The 14,686-nt window shown below is 37.3% G+C and overlaps 1 protein-coding gene across 1 annotated transcript in view; it reads right to left on the bottom strand.

The window, feature by feature from the left end:
* The window catches only part of LOC107563806 (SH2 domain-containing protein 4B-like), a 7,988-nt gene extending 3,053 nt beyond the window's left edge, over positions 1-4,935 (bottom strand). Inside the window, exons 1-6 of the mRNA XM_016248760.1 lie at positions 4,773-4,935; positions 3,137-3,296; positions 2,798-2,951; positions 1,370-1,508; positions 1,051-1,272; positions 657-779 (exon numbers count right to left, since the gene is read on the bottom strand). Coding sequence (XP_016104246.1) covers positions 657-779; positions 1,051-1,272; positions 1,370-1,508; positions 2,798-2,951; positions 3,137-3,296; positions 4,773-4,935 — 961 coding nt within the window. The remainder of the gene's footprint in view (positions 1-656; positions 780-1,050; positions 1,273-1,369; positions 1,509-2,797; positions 2,952-3,136; positions 3,297-4,772) is intronic.
* Between the last annotated feature and the right edge of the window lie 9,751 nt (positions 4,936-14,686).

Consider the following 14,686-nt stretch of genomic DNA (forward strand, 5'->3'; position numbering starts at 1 on the left):
CTGTACATATTTTTTAGAAGTCTCTAATGCTCACCAAGGCTGCATTTATTTGACGAAAAATACAGTAAAACTGTAATATTGTGGAATATTATTACAAACTAAAAAAAATTCTTTTTTATTTTGATATATTTTAATATGTAATTAATTTTAACGTGTTACATGATCCTTCAGAAATCATTCTAATATGCTGATTTGGTGCTCAAGAAACATTATCAGTGGTGAAAACAGTTGTGCTGCTTAATATTTTTTGGAAATCATGACATTTTTCAGGATTCTTTGATGAACTAAGAGTTAAGAAATGTCTTTTTCGCATTTTTTATCAATTTAATGTGTCCTTGTGGAATAAAATAATTAATTTCTTTTAAAAAATCATACTGACTCCAAACTTATATATATTATAATTTTTTTCATACTTTTTTGCTGTTATGAAATGTTTATTTGCTAATTATTTTTCTGAAATTATTTGTTGCATCATTTTACTCGGCAGAATGTCAACCCCCATGTGATGTGTCCTTTGCTTTCATAGTTTGTGTTCGTTCTCATGAATTCACCCTTCCATGACACTATCTACTTATGTGGAGGTCACAGCATGATGCTCATATTAAGCCCCGATGTGAGCTGTGAAAGGGACTTAGGAACATTCTAGCTGTCTTTACCGTGGAACCAGGGTGCGATGGTATTGCTACTTCGCTCATATCCCGCTCGTCTTGGTCTCTGCTCATCTTTAAACCAGTGGATAATGGACTCACGAGAGTTCGGTCTAGGTGGACGAATCCAAACTGGGCTGAAAGGCAATGGAAGACAATATTGTGATAGTTAGCATGCAAATTTATCATTATTTGTTTCACTTTATTCTGCCATTGCAGACCAGAGTGTCATTTACTCTAATTAACTTTAACTTATTTAACTTCTTGTTGCATAAAACAATATCACACTCGCAAAAAAATAAATGGGTTATGGTCGAGATAATTTATTATTGATTTTACCATTCTGTGAGTGACTGTGTGACTGGACTGTTGTAACGTCGGTGTTGTCTGCTCCTGTAATGACCTGAGGTAAGTTGACCAGAACTAGCTGCAGGTGAATGGGTGGCCTCAGCTGGAGGGGTTAAATGTTCAGTGACCGATCCGTTCAGGTGTATCTTATGGAACAGGCCGCTGAGTCCAGCCACCAGGCCCTTCTCGATGCCCCGCAGAGACTGGCGCTTATATTCATCTCTAGCCCATCGTGCCTTGCACTTCATCTCCTCATCCGCCACCTTGGAGCGTCGCACTGTGGGAAGCGGAGAGGAATTTGAATAGAAATAAGCTACTTTGTTTTAGAGCAGCCAAACTACCCATTTTCTTTCCCATTCTGTTTGTTCTCTCACATTGTTCCTGCCATTCTTTGTCATATCTCTCGCTTCTCTTTTCCTCCTGCTTCAGAGAGATGTACAGCTCCTTTGCTCTCCTCTCCTCTGTTTGGCGGATTTCTTCCTCGCCTTGCTGTCTCTCATCCTCCTCACATTGCTGTGAATAAAGGAGAAAGAATCAGTCCTTGCTAACACAAAGGCACAGAAGTTTCACCCCAGCTTGCTTTAGTTTTTTTTTCATTTTCTGTGTCATTAAGCTGCGAATATAAATTATTAATTTGGTGGACAATGTCATTAACCCAAACATCAGTGCTTTCAACTCTATTATAGATCAGGCATTCCAATGTTGGCCTTGGGTCTCAGAGATCACTATCTACATTCTGAGAGGTTGCCAACTTTTAAATAATTCATTCTCAGAACATGGAACACATAGTAATTAAGCTTAATTGACCTCAATCTCTATTATGAGACTATGATTAAAGACCTTGTTGAAGAATAAATGCAAGGACCCTTAACTATTGGATCTTTTGAGCCGCTGAGATCACAATTGTTATGCTATTTTTTAGGGGGTTATACATTTATTATAAAGGGTGCTTTAAAAGTAGCCACAATTAGTAGCAGTCACCCATGAAAAAAATTTATTAGTGATTCTTAGTATGTGTACATGTTAATCTAATGAGACCAACCAGTGTTATTTTAGTAGATTTGAGATAGTTATCCTTTTTATTAATTTGCAAATTAGTTTTTATTTTTATTTATCTGTGTTTTAATTTTAGATAAAGTTTTAGTAATTATGTTGTGTGTTTTTGTAATTTTTATTAGAATTTTTTAATTTGTTAAATTGTTAATGTAAATGTTAATTGTTAATGTTAATGTAAAAAAATATTGTTAATGTTTTTAAAATAAATTTTTATTTTAGTTTAGGTTTTAGATATTTTAGTACATCAAGTTAAACTAAACAAAAATAAGAAATGTTGTTTGGCAACTAGCTGAAATAAAATGAGTTCAAAGATTTTTATATTTTATTTTATTATATTTTATTTCAGTTAATGTTTATTTTATTTCAAGTACAAATTTGCTTTATGGTTTTAGTTGTAGTGTATGCACTCAAATTTATTGTTGTTGTTTTACTTATGCTGCACCGGCCAGTTAGGCAGATTTTATAATGGATGAGTGGATTCAGCCTCAAGCAAAGGTTTTTAGAAATGTGAGTACACAAAATAATTTTTCAACATTTTTCAAAAGAACTATTCATGTCTTTATTTGTTAAACTTTTTAATGAGGACAAGTACTTCAAAATCCACTAGGCTTTAATATCTGAGGGGACACGAGGCATGATGCTGTATTTGATGTTTTGTTTAGAACTGTGTCACCATTTCAAAAGATGCATAAAATATTCTGTGTTTTTGTCATATACTCAAAAGAACATACTCCAGCCAGTCCCACCTTCAGTTCCTCTCTAATGCGATCTTCCTCTTCTTCATGCTTGGCTGCCTTTCTGTCATCTGTCTCCTCCTTCCATTTTTCTGCCATGAACCGAGCCTTTTCCTTCGCCATGGCATCTCGAAACTTCTTTTCAATCTCTGCCTCCTTCACACGCCTCAGGAAATTCAGCAGGGGTTGAGTGATGCACTTTCTATCTCCCTATACTTCTATCATCATTACCCTGACACCCCCCTCCTCCCCAACCCTCTCAATTTTTAACTGAATCACATCTGTAAATCTTCACCCACCCCTAGTGTCCCACTGCTCCCATCCCTTGACCCTGTCCCATGGTTCTCTCACCGGAGTTCCTGTGCCTCTTGCTGGGCCTGCTTCCTGGCTCTCTCCTCCATCAGTTCTACCACAATGTCTTCAAAGAGCTTGTCCCCCGGGGCCTCCCCCATTACCCATACCCACACCTCTCCATCTGAGCCCAGAAGCCACTGAATGCCTCTGCGGTTGCCTGGGAAGAGACAGCAAACAGCAAATATGAAAAAACATCTTTCTATCCCCACTTTCCAGACCCATCAGACCGTATTCAGATAAGATAAAGACAAAATAAGACAGACGGCGTGACAAAGCTGGAAGAGATTATCCTACTGGGATCCTTTGTACACTGCGGTAACATGACAACTGAACAAGATAATGTAAGAACTTTTGAAAACAAGGGGACATTACCTGTCAGCACACAATCAGTGACGCAATTTAATGCAGGAAGATTACGCTTGCAATATGATGTAAACCTAATCTTGCTCATTTGCACCACTGCCTTAAAGTTGAAGTGTGATGTTTTATAGATATACTTTCTGAAATACTTTCTCCTATCCCCCTTATTATGCAGAGACAGCTATACACCATTCGTAGACTGATTTACCCAAAAAGTTTTACCACTGTGGCGCTTTCAGCACAATGCTCTCTTTCAGCATATGAGCCAGCCCTATGCAGCAACATTGATTCCGTGGAGTTTGAGGTGGAACTGCTTGTCAAACCAAGGGAAGATGGGTACGTTTTCAAACCTGTTTTAAAACAATCATTATTCCTGCACTTTTCATTTGGTGATGCTAATGGAACAAAATTACACACTTTAACCTCACAACACACTCTATGAAGAAATTGTTTTCTATTTCATAGAAAAAAATATTTCTTAATGACTTAATAACTACTTTAAAGGGCAAAATAAAATGAACTATAAATTACTATAAATACTTACAATATTTCTCATGATGATCAAAATAAATTAATACTTTTATTCAGCAAGGATGCATTAAACTGGTCTAAAGTGACAGAAACCAAATATTTATGTTTCAGATAAATGCTGTTCTTTTGAACTTTCTATTCATCAAAGAATACTGAAAAAATTTATCACGGTCCCCCCAAAAATATTGAACAGCACAAATGTTTTTAGAATTGCTAATAATACGAAATACTTCTTGAGCACCAAATCAGCATATTAAAATGATTTCTGAAGGATCATGTGACACTGAAGAGTAATGGCTGATGGAAATTCAGCTTTGCCATCACAAGATAAATTACATTTGATAAAATATGAAAATATAAAACAGTATTATTTTTAGTAGTAGTAAACTATTTTTGATCAAATAAATGCAGCCTTGGTGGACTGACCCCAAACTTTTGAATGGCAGTGTATACTGTATGTGCAAAGAATTACAGTAACAGACATAATATTATAAGAAAAAATTTATGTGTAATCATGCATTGCGTAATAAATTCAAAGTGTGGTTTGAAAACTGTGCTTGAGCTATCTTTCTTTAATAAATGCCACTTGGTTTGCTAATTTGTTATTTAATGCAAAGACATTCATAGATTTTTATAAGTGGCTTAAATGTCAAAATACTTCTTGTAACCACTTTATTAAAAACACTAATGTTTCATTTGTATAACTCCTCAAATAAAGGTACAAAATGAACCCTGGACTCACTCTTTTTTTTCAAAGCATGGCTGGGGTTTCTTCTCTCCCTCTCGTTCCAGTGCCGCACCTGCTCCTCCCGAATCTTATAGAAGAGGATCTGTTTCTGCTCTTCGTTGAGTTCAGACAACAGCTCAGGCTCTATATACATATCCTGAAGAATCTGCTGCATCATCCTGACAGCCTGCCAGGTATATGTCTCTCTCGACTCCTTTGACCTTTGTCTGTAGTCACTGCAGACTGCAAGCTCAAGTGTGTCTGTCTCTCAGGATCAATCTTCACTGGCTGAGAAAGGCTCAAGGTGTGTCCAGTGTAATGCACAACTGATTTGAAGCTCTTTTAGAGGGTGTCATAACAACTGTGAGCCCTCTCCTTCCTTTCACCCTCTATTTTATATACCTCTCTGTTCAACAAGTGTTGATCACAACTGCATCCCTTCCTTTAATCTTGACCCAAGTAGGGTCACTTTCTCTCCACTTCTCGCATGCTGCAATGGTGTTTTGTTCTTGCGTTTAGATCCTTAATGGGGTTTAATTTCACCCTCTCCCCCCCTCTATCTGTCTCCTGCAGTGACCCTACAAACCAGGTGTGTCTGACACTGCTACCTGTGTGTGAAAGCTCGAAATGTTTTTCTTTGCAGGTTAAAATGTCTATGGATATAATTTTTGATGAATTGACTTGTATAGTTTTCTCTAGGCTACTTCATATGTCACAACAATTAACCTAAAATGTCAGATTGATATCAACAATATGCAAGCAATTACTCAATTAGCAATTAATCTCATACTATTACGAAAGAAGAATTTATATGTAATTATGGATGCAACATGAATATTTGAAATGAGTTGGTATATACAGCATGTTTGTGTGAGTATGGGCATGTTATCTGATATGTCCCTTTCTCCCTATCTTTTCATGGTGTAATCTTACATCTGCGACTCATATTACCATAGCTCTGCACAGATGGTGTTAACCCACCCACACCCCCCTCTTTTAACCCTGGACACCAGGTAGTCCTTGAGAAGGAAATAATGGCCTTAAAGGGACTTTGGTTTGCTGTACAGTTATTGGTTTGAAGCATAATTTATGATGTCTCATTTTCTAGTTTTTTTTTTTTTGGTTACGTTTAATATACATATATCTGTTCACATGCTGTTTAATGATGTCAGCCTAATTGACAACCTTATTATTTTTGTGCCAGATAAATACTGCTCTGATTGCGTCTGATCATTATGTCTTTTGATTGATATATATTTAAAAAGATATTGCCCCCGTCAGTGTGCGAGACCAGAAATCGCCCAAGTGGGTGGATCTTTGTGAAATACACTGAATAAAATTGATGTAGAAAAAAATGTCACTCAGAAATTGCTAGTAAATTTCACAAACAATTACAAATCGGCAAGTAATGCATTGAATTAAATGTGAAATTTGGGAGTATAAAGACTGAAATATTATTTTCCTGTAAAATGTACTGTAAAAACTTGAAAAGATACATTTAAACAAAATATAAATAAACACTCAGAATAAAGTCAAAGACACACAGTGTTGGGGGTAATGTTATCAGTAATCAGATTACTTTTTCAAGTAACTAGTAAAGTAATGCAATACTTTTTAATTTACAAAAAATATCTGAGTTACTTTTTCAAATAACGCAGATACTTTGTTTTCCCATTTATTGACTTTCAGCTCTTCTGTCCCCATGGTGAGAGAAATCGGGAGTAAGTGCAGAGGCGTTGTGTGCGCTATGTAAACATGATTGTTACTGTAGTTCTAGACTAAATGTGAACATGCAGTTACTAATCTCACTTGCACACAAACACTTTCAGTATTCCTCAAAATGAATAAAACAGTGAAATGCAAACTCAGAATATACGCAAACCTGCAAAAATTAAATGTTAAAGGGGTGGTTGATTGTGATTTTACTTTTTTAACATTAGTTAGTGTGTAATGTTGCTGTTTGAGCATAAACAATTTCTGCAAAGTTACGAAGCTGAAAGTTCAATGCAAACGGAGATATCGTCTTTTAAAATTCTGGCAGTTTAATGCCTACAAAAACGGCTGGTAGGGACTACAAGAAGTTACTTCCCGGGTTCGTGACATAACAAACCCAGATAAACCCCGCCCTCGGGAAAAGGCAGCAAAGGGGGCGAGACCATGCTGCGCTGCTTTAGAGAAGAGGAAGAGAAAACTAGAGGTGCACGTAAAAATCTATTCATATATGAATCGTGATTCTGTTTTCTCACGATTCTAATGGATTATTTAATCCCATTTTATTAACCAGCTCTTTGCTGCTGACCTTCAGTGATCCTTTCCCATAAAAAGTAACAAAGTAGCACAATTAGTAACTTTTTTAAGGGAGTAACGCAATATTGTAATGCATTACTTAAAAAAAAAAAAAAACTTTTCCCAACACTGAAGACGCACTGACTTCACTAGAATGAATCAGGATATCCAGAGCTACATGGGGTTGGTTTACGACAACCTGATTCACTAGAATGAATCAAACTTTCTAAAGCTACATAAGAGAGGAGGAGGATCATTTAAGACGGGGCTGTCCAAACTCGGTGCTGGAGGGCCGATGTCCTGCAGAGTTTAGCTCCAACCCTAATTAAACACACCTGAACAAGCCAATCAAGCTCTTACTAGGCATAGAAACTTCCAGTCAGGTGTGTTGAGGCAAGTTGGAGCTAAACTCTGCAGGACACCAGCCCTCCAGGACAGAGTTTGGACAGCCCTGATTTAAGGTGAACCAGTTCACTAGAATAAATACAAATGTGACATTAATAAACACTGCTAATAGTGGCCTTTATGTGCCCTGCCCCCCTTCAGCTTCAGTGTAATTAGCTATTTTTTTTGTAGTTTGTAACTTACTACTTCTTCAAAAGTGCAGCTTGTCCTGCAGTTTATTTGCTTGAACAAATAAGTAGTTTGTAGCTTGACATGCTACATTGTCAAAGCAGCTTCCCCATCACTGGTTCTGTGTATTGTAATTGTCTTTCTGATGTCAGTATTTTCATCTTCATGTCTCTCTTCACCTCTTGTCCCTTGCCACCCTTTGAACCTGATTTCTACTTTTCATGTTCTGCATAAACCCCCCTGACCTCATAATTACTCTTCTTCTCTCTCCTGACTATTATTCTAGTGTCACTTATTCATCATGGTCACTATTGGCCAAAGGGAACAGAGAACAAGAGCAAGGGAAACAGAATAAAGAATGAGAAGAAGAGAGAAAGAAAGAAAGAAAGAAAGAAAATGAACAAATTAATGCATTTGGCGATTATCAAACTGAAACGTTTTATGGAAATTGTACATTCGAAAACACTACAGTAGTAATATTTTCTGAACCTGTTAAAGAGGCTTCCGCATTCATGGGAGAACTCCAACACAAATGCTAATTACACCATTGATGTAATAATCATGTCTAACAGTGAGACTCGTTATCAAATACAATTAATCAAAAACAAAACCCTGTCATGCCTGTCCAAAGCTCAGTGTTTACACTAACACAGCTAATTCATGGTGGGCAAATTTTGGCAAAGATCGAGACTAATTATGTCATTTAGCCTTTCGCACCGCACAGCCAGCACTCTGCATGTTTACTTTCCTTTCCACTCATCCCTGCAGACTTGCGACCTGAGAGGGTCTCGCTTCCATTATGTGGAAAACAGTGGCTTTTAAAATCGCTACTGCAGTCAAAGATGTGTGCTGGATGTTTATGCCAGTGTTGCTTAATAAAACAGGAGCACTTTTCATCTTCATCTGATGACCTGTCAAGCCAAATTGGTCCTTATAGACAGTAGAGGACTGGGAGGAGACGGTTTCCATGCGAGGCCATTAAATAATGATTATTCACTCCATCTGATCGCTGTGCATCTTGCATCCAGATTGATACTTTGTGTTTATTTAATGTGGCACAGCAACATACGCTGAACTTGTTTGATCTTTACGGTCATGGAGCATTTTTTAATGCAGGCTTGAGCATAAAAAATAGTCACTTAAAGTGAAGGATGGAGCAGAGGAGATTGAGATCTGCATTGACACCTGTCTGCAACTGCTAGAGAAAAAACAAACAAACTGTGAAACTGTGGGATTGTGGGTTGCTGTATCCAGCAATGTCCACTAGAGGCCACTGTTTTTCAGTGCAACCACAGTGGGGTAGTGTAACCCATCATCAGTAGTAAGTCAGTGCGCTTGCCTCCCTCTCAAAACATAATTACTGCAGCCAGACTTGGTTCATCCAGCCCGAGCCCCATCCAATAGACTCTTCCTGTGTGTGGTAATGAGAACAGTGCAGACGGCTCAGGAAATGAAAGTGGAGGAAAATGAGAGACAATAGTGACACAGACAGGCTGACATGGCATGTCAATTTGACCTGGGGATGAAACAGAACGCAATCATATACACATACGCAGCAGTCATACTGTGCTTGGCTTGATGCCTCTAATTCCATATTCAGATCTCATTTACACTGCAAAGGTCACACGTTCCTCATTTCTACATAATATGATGGAGGCAGTAAGTGTCTGAAACTAAACCTTCATTTCACAGTGTTTGAATCAGTTTTTTGGAACCCTGCTGAACCCTGCTGCTTTTCTCATTGGCACCTCAGAGGACGCGTCCCCTTACACCTCCTGCAGGTCATTCTCTTGAGGAAGCCTCTGTCAGAGTCTGTCATCAGCGCCAGCTGTGCCTTGGTGAAACCAGCATATAGACAGGCAGTTTTATTTGCGGCTTGTCAAGCTATATCGGGGCAAAGGTGAAAAACGTAGCAATTAGCAATTAAAAATGTGATAAAAATAATGCAATTAATCTGTGTGAAAGTATACACTGGATAGATTGACAGATTTGATTGTAAAATGGATTTCTGTGGACGTTCAGTGATATTAAACAACAAATCAATAAAAATATTTACTTTTTGTAATGTCCGTTTAACTGATTTGTCACACTAGTAGCCTAATGGATTTGAATTGCCTTCATTTGAGTGATTTTCTCTGCAATCATTGATTTATGCAATTAATTAGATATGATGTCATTAATTCAATTAAAGTTTTCAGTTGATTGACAGCTCCATCTCTGTTGTAACCACAAATTTAACAGGAGATCCTGTCGTCTCCTGACCAAAGACAAATAACCAGACAAACAGTCAAAGAGAGAAACTGTGACACTGATACATATTTTTATGTGACTGCTGAGAAGGTTGTGATAGTGCCCTTCACATTTATGATTGTGAGTTGTATTTTATCATTTATTGATTTGCCCGATTTTGATTGTGACCCATGAGATGGAGGTAGAGAAGCTATCTAGAGAAGATGGCTTTTCAACATCACTTTGTCTCAGTAATCGAGGTTGTACACATATGCTTGTTTATTTGTCTATGGAGTTTGTTTGCGTTTACCTATGAAAATATATTATATTTGTGAATTAGTAATACAATAGCATCATATATATATATATATATATATTATACTATTATTATATAATATATGTTTAGTAGGGCTGTCATTCATAAAAATGTTTAATCTAATTAATTACATGAAGTAGCAATCAATCTAATTAATCGCAAATTAAATTTGGCTGTGAAAATACCCACAAAAGACCATTTAAAGCTATTATATGTTAAATGAGAAAAGTATCAAGTAGACAAATAGCAGCTTTAGAAAGAAACATCTCAGTATTTTTTGTTCATGCAATGAAGGTCACTGGCAACCAAAACAGCTTTGTGACCAACAGTCTTCAAAATACCTTCTTTTATGAACTCAGCAAAAGAAAATAGTAGGCTAAGTAAATATTTTTTTTATGAAATAAGAAACTAAAACTGCCAGCAGTTGGCGGTAACTGTCTTTATGAGTCATTCATTCATTCGATTCGTTCAAACGGCTGATTCATTCAGGAATGAAGTTAATGGCTTGTATGTGTATATATATATATGTATATACAGTATATGTATATATATATATGTATGCACAGTGGGTACGGAAAGTATTCAGAAAGTATTCTTAAATTTTTCACTCTTTGTTATATTGCAGCCATTTGCTAAAATCATTTAAGTTAATTTTTTTTCCTCATTAATGTACACACAGCACCTCATATTGACAGAAAAACACAGAATTGTTGACATTTTTGCAGATTTATTAAAAATGAAAAACTGAAATATCACATGGTCCTAAGTATTCAGACCCTTTGCTGTGACACTCATATATTTAACTCAGGTGCTGTCCATTTCTTCTGATCATCCTTGAGATGGTTCTACACCTTCATTTGAGTCCAGCTGTGTTTGATTATACTGATTGGACTTGATTAGGAAAGCCACACACCTGTCTATATAAGACCTTGCAGCTCACAGTGCATGTCAGAGCAAATGAGAATCATGAGGTCAAAGGTGTGAAAAACTTGTTGCATCTTTCCCAAAAAGACTCATGGCTGTATTAGATCAAAAGGGTGCTTCTACTAAATATTGAGCAACAATTCTGTGTTTTTCTGTCAATATGGGGTGCTGTGTGTACATTAATGAGGAAAAAAATGAACTTAAATGATTTTAGCAAATGGCTGCAATATAACAAAGAGTGAAAAATTTAAGGGGGTCTGAATACTTTCCGTACCCACTGTATGTATGCATGCATATATATGCAGTAGCAGCGTTTCCCGAACACCTAGGGCTTGGCTTGATTCCCTGTGGCCATACAACGACAACATTCCTGAACGATAAACCCACATGATGCACTATTAATAAAATTCACAGTGAACAACATTAAGTATAAAAACATATGTCTTAACTTGTCTGTGCAGTTTTTATTGCATAAGTGGGTAGCGGCAAGGTGGGAGCTAATCAAAAAGATGCACGATAATTGAAGCAATAAACTGCCACTGCGCACACTCTTACATTTATATGATTTAGTAAAATCTATTATTATGATTTCTATGTTGTTAAAATGATAATAATAAATAAAAATTATAATGACCAAAACACATGTAAAAACTACTCTAACCACAATCCTGAAGCGGGATCCAATCAGAGAAGTTGCTGTTATCATAACAGCAGCGATCATCGTGAGAGACCACACTACCATGACCTATCGACCTATCTTCAGGTCTGTGATGAACGAGCATCATCATGATGTTTTGTCTGAGCTCTGTCATACGCAAACGCCACCCCTGTATGCTGAGCTTGAAGTGGAAAAAAAGAAGTGCCGGTACTCAACCCCATAAAAAAATATATATATATATATATAAATACATTTTCATAATTCCCAATGTATGTATATAATGCCAAAAGAAAGAAAGAAAAAAAATAGTTTAGAGCATTTTTAATATAAATAAGCACCAGTTAAGCTGCGATACCAAACAGGACCACACGGAGACGCCAAAAGACCACTAAACCTGCTGCCTCAACCTGACTGTACATGTTACTATACGGATCCATTCAGAATAACTAAACCACTGACCAGCGCATAATCTAAACCCCCTTCAGCCAGCATTCATGATAAAATACTCGTGCTTTTAAGCCAAATACACGCTGAAAATAATAATTTCTGCCATCTGGACATGAGTTACTATTCTCTCTGCCATCTCTGATTAAATCGGCCGTGTTTTCTCTGCATTAGCACTGTTTTGAACTTATTACTAATGCATTCCCTTACTGGATCCTTGAACTTTCCAGAAGTTTACCTTTTTTTAAATTACCTCCTGTGTAGTGTGCTTTATTGTGTCATTTCTAATCACCCAGACACTGAATCTTTGACTCAGTACCGGTGTGGTGCCCAATTCTGAACCCTGCCGGATTATTACACCCCTTGTACTGGTAGGTTTAGGGTTAGGTGTGAGGGAGGGGTTAGGATTAGGGGTGGGGTTAGGATTAGGCAATCAGGTAGCAATTTCATGGAGAGGGGGTAATAATTTGGCATACCGGTAAAAACTAAAATACCGGTGCATACCGGCCCACTTCAAGCACTGCCTGTATGTATGTGTATGTACAGTGGGTACGGAAAGTATTCAGACCCCCTTAAATTTTTCACTCTTTGTTATATTGCTGCAGGGGCGATTCTAACATTTTCATTTTAGGGGGGCTCAGCCCCCAATGAGGGTATAATAATAAAAAATAATAGCTAATAATAAACATATAAATAAAATAAAAAATGATTGTCTAATAGGGTAAGGTGGTAAACTAAACTTATTGCATTTTATTGCATTTTGCAACTTATTGTATTCCACTCTACTGTATAGATAGGTATAACATTTGAGTACTGAATAAGCCATAGTCTTCCTGAATCCAGATCTCTCTCTCACACACACACACACACACACACACACACACAAATGGCCTAGCGACGCCCATGGGTGTTACCTTTTGGTGGGTTTCTACTGTCTGGCTCCTATGGATGACCCTGTGTCCTTCTGCCAGTCTCCATTACAGATTTTTTCAAAGCAGGCTTATGCGTGTATCTTTACAGAAGCAGCAAAGAGAGCTGCTTCAGAAACATGCGTGGCACGGCTGGAATAAACCATAGACTGTATAAAAACATTAACACAAGCATTGAGTGGCCGCAATCAGCTTCAGTGACCGTGTCAGAGCCACACTGCACCGCAGACGTGTGCAGTGTAAATTGTCTAAGCATTAATGGTAGGGAAAAGCCCCTTAAACTGGAGCGCGGCCACTTATGAAGTGTTTCTCGGAGGTTATAGTACATTGAAGAATGATCATATGAATTTTTACATACGCCATGTGACCTGTAAATGCGAAAAAGCCGTTTCCATTGCAGTTTTGCGAATTATTCCTTTTTCGCATTGCCTGAAAAACCACCTCATGCGAGCGTAAAAACGTTTTTGCGATATATGGGAGTTTTTGCGAAATTGACGCGGTTCCATTAAGAGTATTTTCAATTCGCAATTTCAATTTGCGCAATTTGAAGGGTAATGGAAACGCGCCTACTGACACGGAGTGACAAACACACTATTTGTGTGTGTGACTGTGTGTATGTCTGTTAATGTGTGACAGTGCAAATATAACCCTTGCATTGACCTCTCCTGGGATGCTCTCAGCAGATACACACTTCACCCCACACTGCTGAAAAGGCAAACAGGTTTCATCAGAGTGGGCAGGCCAGCAGCCTTTTACTGCTGTCACTCAAACACCATTCCTTTCCTTCATCCCTCACAATCCAGCTCTCAATTTCCAAACCTTTGATTTATGGTCAGAGAGAGAGTGTGAGCAAAGCTTTGATACTGTGTTATATTTGTTCTGTCGATTAAATGTGTTTTAATGCAATGCTGATGCTGTTTGGGCTGCTTTTCACACATCTTCATCTGCATGCATCCATGCTGAAATAGGACTGATTTTCAGTTCTGTCCTAAGGCCCCCCCAAAAAAACATGTATGTCTGTTGACTAGATGAATATTGTTGTCTGTTTCTCTGATTCTGAGCTGCACCTTTGTTCTGATATTTGTTAAGGTCATCAATTTAAAATGGTAATTAAGTGCAATTAATCATAACAAAACTAATAAATTATGCCCACTGATCTGTATGTAATCTGTACTCCAGCTGCTTTCATGCGTTTAAAAATGTTGGACATAGCACAACAGAATGGAAGAGTTTGGAGTCAGTAAGATTTCTTTTTTTTTGGACGAAACTAATACTTTTATTCAGTGAGGACACATTAAATTGATCAGTGACAGTAAAGATGTTTGCATTGTAACAAAAAAAATCTATTTCAAATAAAAGCTGTTCTTTTGACATTTCTATTAATCAAAACTATCATGGCTTCCACAAAGATGTTAACCAGCACAACTGTTTTCAACATGTTTCTTGAGCGCAAAATCAGCATATTAGGATCATTTCTGAAAGATAATGTGTCACTGAAGACTGAAGTAATGCAGCTTTGCCAACTCAGGAATAAATTACATTTTAAAATATATTAACATCGAAAACTGTC

This window comes from Sinocyclocheilus grahami, unplaced genomic scaffold (assembly GCF_001515645.1).
Source record: "Sinocyclocheilus grahami isolate Dianchi unplaced genomic scaffold, SAMN03320097.WGS_v1.1 scaffold889.1, whole genome shotgun sequence".
NCBI lineage: Eukaryota > Metazoa > Chordata > Actinopteri > Cypriniformes > Cyprinidae > Sinocyclocheilus > Sinocyclocheilus grahami.